This window comes from Notamacropus eugenii, chromosome 3 (genome assembly GCF_028372415.1).
Source record: "Notamacropus eugenii isolate mMacEug1 chromosome 3, mMacEug1.pri_v2, whole genome shotgun sequence".
NCBI classification, from domain to species: Eukaryota; Metazoa; Chordata; class Mammalia; order Diprotodontia; family Macropodidae; genus Notamacropus; species Notamacropus eugenii.
Window position 1 is genome coordinate 259,526,932 of NC_092874.1, and position 15,221 is coordinate 259,542,152.

The window sequence follows — 15,221 nt, forward strand, 5'->3', positions numbered from 1 at the left end:
GCATTTCCTAAAACTTAGCTATACAAAAGCGGAATGCTCAGAGGTGCTCTCAGGCTGAAGAAAGGGAAAAAAGCATTATTAACTGCCTACTATGTGCCAGTACTGTGCTAAGTGCTTTACAAATATTTCATTTGATGTTTATAACAAACACGGGAGGTAGACACTACTATTACCCCCATTTTACAGTTAAAGAAAGTGAGGTTAAAAAGAGATTAAGTGACTAGTAAGTGTCTGAGACCACATATGAACTCAGGTCTACTCCAGGTCCAGTGTTCTATTCACTGGGCCATCTCACTGTGACTAGACTGGAAGACCACTTGTCCAGTTTGTTAGGATTTTGGTGAAGGTCTGTATCATCTGGACTAAGTGGAAGTCAAGGTCCCCTCCAAGTCTGAAATGCCATTATTCCATGCTTAGCAAAGATTACTGGAATCACAGATTTAGAGCTAAGTCCATCTAGTCCAACTCATTTTACAGATGATGAAACCAATTCTGGTTAAGTGACATGCCCAAAGTCATACAGAATGAGAGATTCTTTGATTTTTCTAAATATCATCTTCTCAACATTATAATTGTTATTCTAATAAAAATAAATGCCTAAAATATACCAATAAAGCAGTTTTAAGACCATAGGAAAACCAACAAGACCAACCCATCAATGTTTTTTTTCCCCCTTTCAGTATATTTAAGTATTACTAACTTCCCCCTTTGAAATGAGGTCATTTGAGTCTTTGGTGTGTTTGTGTTTCCTCTGAAGAAAACAAACTAGTAAATCATTTAAGTGCTCTTGTAAAAATATGCAAAATGGTCTGTGTTTAGAGGAACGGTAGCTATGAAACTGGGGTACTAAGGTCAGGAAAATGACCCCATGAGTCTAACACTTGAAACAACAAAAGGGGTGTGGAGGGGAGGGAAGGGAATGGGTAAAGATGGCATTACAATTTACATAACTGCTTTGTCACATCAAATGTCCTTACTGAACTAGCCAGTCAAGACCATGAGCAGCAGGTGACAAGTTTGCTTATATGCCTCTCTCTCCTCTGAAAAAGGTGACTCCCATAAAGAATACCTTGGCAAGACACTCAAGAAAGCCTTCTTTTCATCAGTCAAAGGAGAATGACTAAGTTAGGATGCTGAAGTTCCTAGGCACCACTTGTAAAAAAATAATCCAGCATCTAAATAACTATTTACAAACTATCTGTCTCAGCCAAGATTCTAACATTATTAATTAAATATTGGCATATGTGGTTCACATTTATGAGAAATGAGAGGTGAGGAGACAGGCATGGAGGAAGAAAAATCTCCAATTCTCATTTTTACCAATAATACCAAACTTCCTCCCCACCTTCAAAAAAAATCCTTTAACAAGTAGCATGAATGTTTCATCTCTATTTCCTGCCCACCTTGGGCCCACTGCTAATAAAACAGTGTAATACCACTAAAAAGAGGGAGAGAAGGTACACAGAGTATGACTAATCCATTGAAGGAATGGAATCTGTCTGATCAAGGAAGACTACGCCTCAGCTTGGTGCGTTCATCCCAATGCCCCAACCAATCCACAGTTTTTATTTTCTTAATTCTAATAAAGTTGTAGCAGCAAGTTTAACTATCACCAGGAAAATAATCTTTGTTCTCTTGGCACTCCATATACTTTTTACCTTGTCTGTGTATACTTTTATGGGAACAGGCACTAAGGTGATCCACCAAAAACATATCTATAATATCAAAAGAAAAACTGAGAGGCTTTGAGACTGGTTTCATTCTTCTAACAGTCTCCTTAGTGTGTCTGTATCCTAACTAACTTTTTCACAAGTTCAATTTTCTCTAGCTCTGAGTCATTAATAGTTTCTCTCCTGACTCATCACATAGAAAGGTAGACAGTCTGGAAAATAATGACCATGCCAAAGGTGTTGTGGGTGGGGTTTTTTTTTAAAAGCTATTTGGATTTATAAGGCCTACTAAATAGTGCTGATGCTACAACTGCTTGAGAAATATCAACTGAATTGTTACCATCTCTAAGTGGTTTGGGGCAGCTAGGTAGCACAGTAAAGAGAGTGTCAAGCCTGGAGTCAAGAAGATTCACCTTCCTGAGTTCAAACTTGGCCTCAGACACTTATTAGCCACTTGACCATGAGCAAGTCACTTCACTGTGTCTGCCTCAGTTTTCACAACTGTAAATTAAGCTGGAGAAGGAAATAGCAAACCACTCTAGTATCTTTGTCAAGAAAACCCTAAAAGGGGTCATGAAGGGTCAGACATGACTGAACTACAAAACTGATGGTATCAGAAATTAAAAGCGATGTTATTATAATATTACAATTGTACAATATTTATTGAGTAATTTAAGTAAAAATAAATCCATTATATGCTAACATAAATAACATTTTTACGAAAAAATAACTAAATTTTCCAAAACAAAAAAAACTAGTGAGAGAAGTGGTCTTATTTTCTATGTTTTTTGCTAATCTCTCTCATGTCTGGCTTTGGATTCTCATCTGCTTCTTCATTCAATCTGTTGCAATGTGTTGTTTGGGTTGAAGTATATGAAGAAAACCTGGCCTCCCCCAGATCTGTAGTTGGAAAAAAGAGGAGTGTTTTAATAGGCCAATAACATCTTAACATTATTATGAAAATAGCTTTGTCCCCACAAAAGGGTTTTGGGGACTTTCAGGGGCTCAAGCACCACTTTGAAAATTGAAGCTATAGGAAACTCCCAAGTGAAGAAAATCCCTTTGGGAACGAAGGTGGGCCCCTTCTCTACAATTATAATCTTAGAGAGTTGCTTGGCACACTGATAAGATCAATCGCCTAGCCATGGTGCCACACAGCCAGTATAGCTGAGGACTTGACCCACTAAGCCAAGCTGTCGAGATTTGATTTAGTCTTTAGTCTAATTTATATTACTGCTTGGTTCTATAGCTTCCCCCTCCTTTTTTCTCATTCACCATTTTACAATCAATAAACAAGCATTTATTAAATAACCACAGCATACCAGGCCCTGTTAGGCCCTGGGAGTATGAAGAATGTACTACAGTACGTAAAAAGAATGAAACTATCCCTGCTCACCAAAAAGCTTACAGTCTAATGGTGAAGATATTAAATGCATATAAAAATCTATACCTAATAATCATTATATTACTTGCCTTCTCAAGAGGGGTGAGAAGGATCAGGAGAAAGGGAGAGAATTTGGAAATCCAACTTAAAACAATGAACTGTTAACAATTTTTTCAAAATGTAATTAGGAAATATTTAACAAAATTATATACATAGAAGAAAAAATAAAAACTATATCCATAAATATTAAGTTAATAAATACAAATATATACATAATAGTCATAGACTAGGAAATTCGTGAAGGGTACCAACTGCTTGGGGGGAACAGGGGAAGAGTCAGGAAAAGTTTCATGCAGAAGATAATCCTTAAGCTCCATCTTAAAGAGAGTGATTCTAAGAGGCCGAGGTGAAGGTGGGAGTGCATTCCAGACACAGGGAGGGGGCAGGGAGGTGGCCAGAACCAAGACACAGAAACAGAACACAGAAACGTCCTGTGCAAGAAAAAGAAATCTTGGCCAGATCACAGAGTGAGAGAGGGGGAGTAATGTCCAATGCGGCTGAAAGGAAAGATTGGGGCCAGCCTGGAAAGAGCTTTAAAAGCTAAACATGGGAGTTTATATTTTATTTAGGCAACAGTAGAAAGCCACTGGAATTGGCTTAGGAGGGGAGACAAAGGGCGAGATCTGTGGTTAAGAAAAATTATTTTGGCAGTAGGATGTAAGCGGGACTAGGGTGGGAAAAGCTAGGAAACACTGTGTGTGTGTGTGTGTGTGTGTGTGTGTGTGTGTGTGTGTGTGTGTGTGTGTGTGTGTGTGTGTGAAGAGGTTGAGTGAGAGGTATAGATGATGGCAGAATGATGTTGTGATGGTAGAAATAACAAGATTTGGCAACTCATTGGATATGTCGGGACAATTCCATTTTAAACATTGGAGTTGAAGATATTTGTTGGTCATCTAGTTTGAAATAACCAGGAGACAACTGAGACTGGAGTGAGATGGCAGTTCTGGGAAGAAGCTGAAAATACAGATTTAGATCTAGGAATCATCTGTATAGAGATAATAGTTAAACAATGGAGCTGTTGTGGTTACATAAAGAACACAGAGAAGAAGGACCAAGACACTGGGGAATCCCTACAATTAGGGAGTGTGTGATGGGGACAGCAAAGTTGACAGGGAAGGAACAGTCAGAGAAGAGTGAAATGAGGCAGGAAGAGGGAAATGTCACCAAAACTCAGAGAGGAGAACATATCTAGGAACAGGTCAATGATGGGTTGAGGGGATAGGGTCTAGCAAAGGTTTTTTTAAAGGGTGGAGGAGATGGGCATATTTGAAGACACTGAAGGAACCAGTTGGAGACTGAAGATTCCAGGTATAGGGGTAGGTGGACTGAGGATGCAATCTGTCGCTGAAGATGGGAAGGGATGGGATCAAGTAGAAATTAACAAGAAGGTTAAACCTTTTTGTTAAATTGGCAGAAAGGAAAAGAGTAGGAGTTCGTTTTTAAGGGGTTTTGAGATTAGAATAGGAAAAAAAAGCTCACATCAAATGCCTTTTTTTTTTTTCCAATTAAAGGATGAGGCAGGAGTTCTTAGCTGAGGAGGGAGGCAGAGGCATGTGGGGCTTGAGGATGTCTGGAATAGCTTCTGTGGGCAGAGAAATATAAATCTGTCTAACCAATCTATAACCCAAAGATCACTTCTGATCAAAACTTCATGAGAGTCATAAGGTAAAAGTTAAGAAATGAAAAAGATGTCAGGATAACAAGGAAGTCGAATGGCATTTCTCTTTACACCTGTGAGCTGGTTTTCTCCTCCCTACAAGTGCCCTGAGAACTGGGTTCTAGTCCCTCCATATTATCACTATCAATGTGACACTGGACAAGTGACAACCTCTTTGGAATTCAGCACCCTCATCTACAAAATGACAAAGTTAACTCAGATGACCTCCAAAGCTGACTTAAAACTCTAACAACAAAGTTCTAGAACACTAGAGTCTATAACGTAATTCCAAAAAGAAATAATATTATAGGTTACATGATTAAACCAAAAACCAGTTCAAATACCAACTTTGCTGCTTACTCTTAGAGACACAAGGCAAACTGCATCTCTCCCCTCCCTCCCCCAATCTCTTTGGTCCTCAGTTTCCTAATCTGCAAAATGAAGGGTTTGGGCCTCTTTTCCTTTTAAAACTAAACTCCCATAAACTTGTCTTTCTCCTCTTCAGACGTCTTACATGGCAACAACTGTATTTCAGATAGCTACTAAGCCATTTGCGTGCTTTTTAAAATCTTGTTTTTCTTTCAAACATAAAAAAGACCCTCCTCCATAAATCCTTTTCAGCCCAATATAATCTCTCCCACCTCATAACTAACAGCATATATTGTTTCTAGCACTCATTTGGCAAAAAATTATGTCGTGCAGCATGACACCTCTTTGTATTATTATCTACTATCTCCCTCAATCCCCACATTTAGGACCCTGGAGAGTCTACAGTTCCTTATGGTTCTCCTATCACTTAAATCATATAGCTTCCAAAGCTTTGCACAGTGTGGGGTAAAGGAGGGGGTGATTAAAGAATGATTTAATAAGGAAGCATTAAGAAACAGCTCAATATTATACTGTGTAAGTCAGAGGAAGGGGGAGATACCTAGACTATCTCTCGAGGGAGGGAGGGAAGGAAGGAAGGAAGGAAGGAAGGAAGGAAGGAAGGAAGGAAGGAAGGAAGGGAATTAGATGATTCTCTTTTTGGGGAGTGGTAATTCCCAGTAAGTAAATTCCTTTCACCAAAGCATAGCAGCTTTGACACTCTTGAAGTTGCCTGGGGGTACCAAGAACAACTCTGGTCACAGAACCAGCATGTGTCAAGCCAGGACATGGACCCAAGTCTTCTTGACTGTTCTAACAACTTTATGTTGTCTACGCCACAATGCCTCTTCTCAGGGTACCTCCCTAAATACATACACCCATACACATATATAGACATGTACATACACACTCAAGAGCACACCTGATTCACAAACAAATTGTAAGGTGATGATCTATTAAAACATTATAAAAAACCAAACGAACAACAACAGAAAGTGTAGTCTTCTATCCTGTAGACTTTTGTCCTAATCACCAGTAATAGTACTTTTTGGTTCATTAGTTTAACATGTTTTTTCCCCATAACAAGTGCTTAATAAATATGTGCTTAACTAATTAATAAAATAATATCTTCACCTGCCTTCAGCCTGACAATAGATACTCAAACATCTTGCAGATATTGGATAGCAGAAGACATAATAAATGTGTCACCAAACAGACCCAAAGTATATGCTGATTTTGTCAAGTACTCATCAGAAGTTGGTCTTGGACTGATATGTAACTAAATCTATTTTTGAAACTTAAAATAAAGGTTTTTTTTCAGATTTACGAAGCTTCAACTTGAAAGTCAATGCATGGTCCTCTCTACGTATTTTAGTGCCTGGAGAACAAAACTCAAGAAACTCTTTACAAGTCCAATGGAATCCTCATTACTAAAACTTAACAAGGCAGACTGCAAATAAAGAAATGGAACAGACCTTCCAAAGGCAACAACCCAATTCTATCCAAATGCCTTACCTGAAAAGTTTCTATTTTATCTGGCACCTATTTTGAACTCTTACTGCTTTAACAGAGAAAAAAAAGTTACTTCTAAAAAGCAAACCACTACAAATCTTGGGAGTGCTCACGCCCTGAGCCTGCTAATAATTAGGCACCGTAAAAAAAAAAAAAAAAACATTACAGTGTAGTAGTTGTGGGGCTATACTATATGTAAAGACAGGGCCCATGGTTACCACTGAAAGAAGACAGCCTTCAATTCCTTATTCAATAAAACAGGATCAAATTCCACAGACAAAAATGGTACCCTGGGTTGTTTGTTTTTAGAGGAAGATTAAATTTGGGAGTTAGCAACACCCAAACAGAAAACATTCCACAGTATTTAGACTCAATTGTACTTGGGAGTCATCTACATTCCCAGCACTACATTCTCCAGCTAAGAGCATGGGTATTAACAAAAGATGTTTCTCAAGATTTCACGTGATACACCCTATTTATTTCCCCCACTAAACACTAATCTTCATATAAAAAGAATAGTGCTTGCAGAAATTATTTGAGAAGAAACAAATACAAAAATATGTTAATATTAGCCAAGATACAGTAGTTTGGCTCAACTCTCTCAGAAAGATGAAAAGGGAGAACCGTTTTGAAAGTGAAGCAGTCCATTTTCATTTGAATCATCAACTTTCCTTTTTAAAAATAAAGTTGAGGAATGTAGTTTTCCTCAAGCCTTTTGTCCTAAGTTTCCCAACAATCTTTATATTTTTAACTCAAAAAAAAAAACCCTAGAAATTTGATTACCATTCTTATGAATTCCTTTTAAAGTAATTTAATGAATACCAGATCTTTTTTGTGCAAGTAGCAAACCACAGAGGACAGTTTTGTTGACTGATAAAAATGTCTTTCTCCCTCTTAAACACAGAGAACCGCTGCATTTTTCTACTTCAGAAATTCCTGTGAGATTCAAAACTGAGGTCTGCTCAAACCTACACCTTAATTTACCACAAACGGTAGGAACAAAGTACCATTTTAAAAGCCCTAAATCCTTAACATAGCTGTACAATGAATTCTCAACCTAAGTGAGCCAAATGCCATAAAGGGGCAGGAGTAAAAACAATGGAAAATATGATCAAAGAGATAAGGACAGGAAGGATGAGGCAACATGGGTGAATGTTTAGACCCAAGGTTTCAATTCAGAGGCCCTCCCCTCCCCCAAAGAGGAGAGTGGCAGACACCAGACAAGACTTTTTCTCCCTCTTCTGCAGTGGGAAGGTGCCTCCTGCTTGCTTGCTGTGTGTCTGAAAACTATTTGGGAACAAACTGCAACCTCCAAATATCTGCCCTGGATCCACTACTTAGGTTTTCCAGGTAGTCGATCCCACTTCATTTTAAATTATTGTATTTTAAAATGCCCCCTTCGTAGGTGGCTGCAGCTTTATTCACGCCTTAAACATCTTACTCCAGCCAGGTAGTCCACCCCACTTTTTAAATTACTGGATTTTAAAACGCCACCTGCTGCACTTGGACTCATGCCTTCAATGTCCTATTCCCAAAAGGGGGGAGGGGCGGTGAGTGTGGGAATCCGCCCTGGGCAGGCACGTCTGGAGGTAAGGCCAGGACGGTCCTGGGACTCCAGAGCCCAAGTCCCGGACTCCAAGGTCCCCACACAACGTGTAACTGCATGGAGCTAAACGGCCAAGCCCAAGAAAGGAAAGAGGGTGCTGCGGCCCCAGGTGCAGCGCCAGATGGGGGGGGCGCAGCACGTGCCTGCCCGCTCGGCCCCCGCCCCGCCCCCACCCCGGCCCCGCGGGGCACCCCAGGCAGCCCGGCCCCCCCCGGCCCTCTCACCTCGGCCGCAGGGATGTTCACCACGCCCGTGGAGCGCCTCTTCTCCCGCAGCTTCCTCTTCTCGATCTGCCCCTTGCCCTTCCGCGCGCTGGGGCCCGAGCTCTTCCCCTTGTCGCGGCCGCCGTCCCGCTCCTCCCGCTCGCCCGGCGGGGGCTGCCCGCCCGCCTCGGGGCCGCCACGGGACGACGGGCCCGGCGGCTCCTCGTCCTCGGCCCTGCGGGGGTCCGGGGCGGCGGGGGCGGCAGGTGCCGGCGCGCTGGGGGCGGGGGGGTGGCTGTTGAGCTCGTCGCTCCCCGCGCCCCCCGCTGTGGCCGCCGCGGCCGCCAGGCCCTGGGGGCTTTGCTTGGCTCGCATCTTCTCCCTCTTGGCCTTCCATTCCTCCAGGAAGTCCGTGGTGGGGCCCGGGCCGGTGCGGTAGCCCCCCGTCGCCATGTTCCCAGAGGGGGCGGGGAGCCCCTCGCCCACCCCCGGTCCGGGGAGAACTAGAGGGAACGACCCCCGGGCGGGGGCGACGGCGCCACTGCCCCTGCGGGAAGAAGCACAAAAGGGGAGGGGGCGGGAGGTGAGACACGGGGGAGCCGGGCCCCCAGCACCGCCCCCCAAAGCTGGCTGGTCCCGGACAGCGCTTCCCGGGATCCCCGCACGGGACGCACCCCGTGGGCGTCACAATTAACTTAGAGGGAGTTGCGTTTGGGGGGGCGCTCCCTCTCTTCTGCAAACCAGCTGGGGGGAGCGCACCTCCACCTGCCAGCCTTCCCTTTTCTCCCGAAATCCAGAACCCCCCCGAAAAGTAACTAAATCACCGGCCCGACGGTGGCGCCCCCCACCCGGCGGGGGCGCCGTCCACGCCTTTCCCCGCGGGAGGCGGGAACCTGTCCGGACACATGGACGCCCGGGTCCGGCCGCGGGAAGGAGGGCACGGCGCCCCCCACCCCCAGTCCTTCCCAGCCCCCCGGGGCGCCCGAGCCCGCTTACCCCGCGAGAGTCCGGCGGTGGCGGCCTCGCGGCCCCAGGTGAGCGCCGCAGCCCCGACAGCTGCGTGCGGCCGCCTCGCCCCTCGCTCGCGCGCCCGCCCGCTTCCCAGGCCCGGAAGGAGCCGCGGCAAACTCCTTTTCCCCAAGCTCCCCGTTCTCTCCAGGGACAGAGCCGAGACAAGCCGAAGGGCCGGCGGAAAGGACCGAGGCCCGGGAGGTGGGGGGGGCCGGAGTCGGAGGGAGGACGCCCCGGCTGAGCAGATTGGTTTGTGGCGTGGGCCCCGCCCCCTGGCCGGCCCCCTCGGGCCCCGCCCCCGCCGGTGGGGCTCAGGTGCGAGACACTGGGGAGCTAGGTGCGCTTCCCTCGGCGCCTCCGCCCTTCTCCGCAAACCTTGGCAGAGGCCCGGGGGCGGGCCGGGGAGGGGGCACCCCTCTCCTGGCCCTGGACGGTAGGGAGGGTGCCGAGCTCACCTCCTTCTCCCCTTCTCCAGGGCCGCCGCCAGCCCGGACCCAGAGGGCTGGGGAGGAGAAAGCGTGGCTGGGACTCTGCACTGCCCTCTCTCACGTTAAGCCATTTCACCCGCACGTCCCGGTAGTATCCCCTCCCTGCTGTCCTGGGCCTCCTAAAAAGTCAAGGACAAACAACCGGAACGTGGGTGCCCGACCGGAGCACTGATGGATCGGTGCCCAGCGCCTTTCTGAGAGTGGCTCAGTCGGGCACTTTCTCTGTGCCAGGTACTGGACCAAGCTCTGAGCTTACCAAGAAAAGCAAACCCAAAGAGGGTACACTGCCCTTCCCCTCCTCCCTCCCGCAGGTCTGAAGCCTTCTGCGATCATCCCTCCACCCCACTCCCTCCTCCTCACTCCACCCCACCTACATGCCGGCACCTTTCAACTCTTTGCACCTACCCCATTTTAATGCCTCAGACTCTCCTTTTCCTGTCCTCCCAGGCTGGGGGGAGGATTGACTACAATCAATTCTTGATTATGAATAATCAGTGTCAAGAATTATCTAGATCCTTGGCTATTTTCACCGTTCAAACTGGTAGGTTGGGAAAAACTGAATCAGAAACCTAAACGGGATTCATGGAATCCTAGATTTTAGAATTAGGATGGACACCAAAGAAGACCTCTCTTGAAAAAACAAACAAACCATTTTTACATGTATTTATAATATGTCCCTTCCACTACCTTAGCATAGACCCCCTCCAAAAAATAAACAAATAGGGAGAAAAGCCTTATCATAATCATACATAATTCAGCAAAACAAATGACCAAACTGGTCATGCCTAAAATCATCCTCACTTTTTATAGATGTGGGAACTGAAGCACAGGGAAGGGGAATGTCTTGGCCAAGGCCACAGGTTCTCAGATTGCAAATCCGGCAGTTCTTCCACTATTCCAAATTGTCTGCTGGCAATACTGGTGAAAGACTTGTAAAAGGGAAAGGAAAAGCCAAGTGAAAAAGTTTAAAAATAAGCTTTTGAATGTCTCTGGGAAAGAGAGAGAGACACAGACAGAGAGACAGAGACAGATATTAAAAAGAGAATAATCGACATTTAGGGCAAGCCTAGGGCAAAGCTACCCCATTCTAGAGTTAATACCTTATCTATGCAAGAACATTTTTTGATTGAATCAAACTATGAGACTGAATCAAACTTTCAGAGGGTAAAAGGGGTATATAGACAATGACAAGCAGTTTATATAAAAAAAGACACTATCAGAATCATTAGGGAAAGATTCTGTGGGAATGGATTGGAGGGATAAGAGCAATCTTGGAATCTTCAGCCCACTTTTGAGGAGCAAAAGAAGGACTTAGTTGTTGCAAAGGAGATATATTTTGATAAAAGTGATCAGCTCTATAGGCATCTCAGAGTAAAGAACACAGGTTGCTGAGAAAAGGTCAGTTCTTTCCCTCCTGGTATCTCTCTGTCCCCAAGCACTATAATTCAGATCAATTGGTCAGTTACGTCCAACTTTTCATGACCTCACTTGGGGTTTTCTTGGCAAAGACACGAGCGATTTATCTTTTCCTTCTCTAACTCGTCTGACAAATTGGAGAACTGAGGCAAAGGATTAAGTGATTTGCCCAGAGTCACATAGCTAGTAAGTGTCTGAGACTAGATTTGAACTCAGGAAGAGGAATCTTCCTGACTCCAGATTCAGCTCTCTTATCCATTGTGCCACCTAGCTGTCCTTTATATAAAATATAATCTATTTGTAATATAGTAAACTGAATTTTGCCTTAAACGCAAGGAGGTCATCTGTTAACTAGGGATAGATATCAATGTAACGTTAGGCAGAGAGTTCAATCTCTGTCTGGGTATGAAGAATTTTCTTAACTGGGAGCTCAGAGCTATATTGTAACACAGGTTATTTGTTTGTTTTTTTTGTCTAAAATAAACTCCCTGAAGCTGAAAATGAGGGAACTATGTGAATTTTAGTGCACCTTAAATTGACCCCAAGTCTTGAAATGAGCTTACTACCTTATACAAGAAAGCAGCACAGCAAATATTTCTATAGGGAAATAAGGGAGCCCTGGAAGTCCTCATAAAATGAACAGATTGGTGAAAAAACCAGGAAGTGGCAAAATCTACGCTTGGACTTGAAGATTTCATTTGTTGCATTGTCCTTGAAAAGCTTCCTGGCTACCCTTTTGGGCACACTAAGAACAGAGACTCATGGAGGTTGAAATAAGGATTCCTAATGGACATAGTGGCAGCAGACTTTGGAAGTAAGATTCAACAGCCCATACCTTCATCTCCAGTGCATAAAAGCAAGCCAAGAGAGGAGGGTGAGATGATTGGTTTTAGGGCTGGACCTAAAGAGACAGAGAGTCACAGTTCACAGTGTGAGCTTCAGTTCAATGCTGGGACAAAATAAGGCACTTGTAGGTCATTGAACAATTAACAATTAATTAACAATTAACAAAAGGAGATTTACTTGGCTCTAAGATGGCAAGCATGTGCAACAGGATATAGTGACTTTCATACATACCACCCTCCTCCATATGGAAACAAGTGTGATTAGCAAGACAAGGTTGGTCACTTCATTAGATAATTATTATAGTGACATACTGCCTTTCTGTGGACCTAAAGTAGGTAGCACATTAGCTAAAAAGAGTTTCTTACACTACTGCAGTGCCCAAAGTGTCATATCCATCATGTTGGAAGGACACCAACCCAAGTAAGTGGGACCATTTATGCTCCTAGGTGACCAGGAACACACATCAACATAGCTAATAGCTAAAGGGAAGCTGCATGGAGGGAAGCACTGGCAAGACAATCAAGTCCTGATTTTGTTGCCTTCTAGGGAAGATCTAGCCTAACCTGTATTAGTGAGCTAGAAGGGTAGTGGAGAGAATTCTAGGAAATAATGATCTTATCAAAATTGGGGACCAGTGCATGTGGCAAGAAGATTAATGATCAGCATGCTGAGCTGAATTCAGATCAACAACCAGAAATAGCCATTTTTAAGATTTCTATCAGTTAGTAAGATGGAGAAAAGGAAAGTTTCCCCTCCTACTGAATATCTCCTGATATCTCTTCATTCAGTCTGGATCCAAAACTGAGTCCCAGATACACACACACACACACACACACACACACACACACACACTTGTATATACATACATACATACATACATACATACATACATACATACATATATATATATATATATATTTTAAAGACTGCTGTCTTCCTTTCCTTACTTTAAAAGACCTGTAAGCACTTGAAGAGCTTCAGGAAATGAATGAATGGATGCTCCAGGCATAGACCATCCCAGTCTATTACTTTTCCATTTTCTTCTATGTTCAATAAACTAAGGCCATGGTAAATTGTGTTCTATGAATGTGAGGATTATTTGTATTGAAAGAAGGTATTTCAGATGTGGAGCAGGCATAACTAGAATCATAGACTTTAAATTTTGATATTTTTAGTGACATTCTCTTTTTCATATGCTACCTTAAATTGAACTCCTTGTCAACATCACCACTAGAAATTTCTCATCCAGTGGGTACACTAAAGAAACTCATCTGAGTTTGCTGGCTAAGGTCCCTCTGGTGGCCAGTGGGAATACTGAAGTTCCTAAGAAAGGCTATTCCACCCAGGTGGCAGAGGATCTCTGAAAAGACCACTTGATCCGTAACTTGAGTATAGTTCCCCCTGATGGACACATAAAATATTGCACTCCCTCTTTGGATGATTATTATAGTGACATACTGTCTCTGGTTTTAAGGGAGGCAGCACATAACAGCTAACAAAATTTGATTGTGCTACTACAGTGTCTGAGTGTCACATGAGGTACCCACAACATGTCATGTGCAGCCTACAAATGTCACCCTTAATTTGAGTAATACTCCTTTCCAAAAATGTCCCTCCCACCCAGATACCACAGTACTTGAAATTTCAGCATTAAGGTCTTCTTTTAACATCTAATAATCTGAAGGAGATAATTCATTACATTAATTCACATTAAGGTGTTAGTGATTTATCAGACTATTTCTGCCTTACAGTAGGATGCTCAGCATAAGAATATGGGGTCCCTGGTAAAGTGTGTGCAGGGGAGGAATTGAGGGGCCATCTAACAATTTACAAACATGAAAAAAAAATGTAAAATGAGATAAGCTTTACACTGCGTACATTTTTCACTGAGCATTTTAATCTAATTGTTAGAGTTAGTGGGCTCTGAGTCAGTAATGTTGGAAACTACTGACTTGTGTACCCTTAGGCAAATTGCTTAATGGTGCCTCAACATACTTGTGTGTGAAAAGGGGATAATAATATTATCTAGTATTAGAGTTGATGAGGTCCTTAGATAACAGGCACTATATAAGCATACTAAAGTAGCTATTATCACTCATAAATGCCCCAGGAGTCCTGGATGAAAGGATTACTGATGTACAAAGCATTATTTATACTATTATTGTTTATTATAACCATGTTGCCTATACTTTACTATTATTCCCAAAGATATATTTTATGCTAAGATTCCTTTCAGTTTTGAACTTGGTTATTTTGCCAAGTAAATCTGAAAATAGTAAGATGTTCACATATCCTAAAATCTTGATGTATAATACCTGAATATTAGATACAAGATTATACTGTATTAAGGAAGACTTCTATCTTTGATCCTTTTCATCAACCCCTGCAGAGCCATGCATGACCAGAAAAGGTAGGTTGATAAGTTGTGGAGCAAGATTGTAGAATAAGCACTGGATTGCCTTTGTATTGCATTACTATGCATGAATTATTAAAAGAATCAGGCTTCTACCATTATGGGTGACTCTTCTCTGGAGAATTTATGGAAAGACATAGACAATTAATTACACATGATGAAAAACCATGGGTGCATTGCAATCTTCACTGATGGAGAAAGTGCCTCTATCAATAAGGTCTTGGAATTTCTATTTTTGAAGTTACTTTAAAATACAGTAACCTGATAAAATAAACTTCATTGATTTGGAGACTAGATTACTACAACTAATTAATCTCCAATGGCCTATCCAATTGTAAGGAAGGCAAATTGATTGTCTAGTGTATGAAGCATAAGGAACACTGAATTTTATGAATGCACGTAACATTTTTCTTCAGGGAAATACTAAACATTAATCATCATTTTACATGTTTTCTGATGAAAATGTGAAATAATGTGAAAGAGAATGTTTGCGTAATTCAAAATAATTGTAATTGTTTTGGGAAACATCATTGTGTCTGCAGCAAATTATTTTTTGTATTTTATTTTTTGTAATGACTGTTACAATACT

At 42.8% G+C, this 15,221-nt stretch overlaps 1 protein-coding gene across 2 annotated transcripts in view; it reads right to left on the minus strand.

Moving 5' to 3' along the window:
• Window positions 1-9,585, minus strand: part of PAWR (pro-apoptotic WT1 regulator) — a 138,373-nt gene extending 128,788 nt beyond the window's left edge. For both annotated transcript variants that reach the window (XM_072655454.1, XM_072655456.1), the window contains exons 1-2: window positions 9,455-9,585; window positions 8,480-9,005 (exon numbers count right to left, since the gene is read on the minus strand). In XM_072655454.1, coding sequence (XP_072511555.1) covers window positions 8,480-8,911 — 432 coding nt within the window. In that variant the 5' untranslated portion in view covers window positions 8,912-9,005; window positions 9,455-9,585. The remainder of the gene's footprint in view (window positions 1-8,479; window positions 9,006-9,454) is intronic.
• Window positions 9,586-15,221: the final 5,636 nt, after the last annotated feature.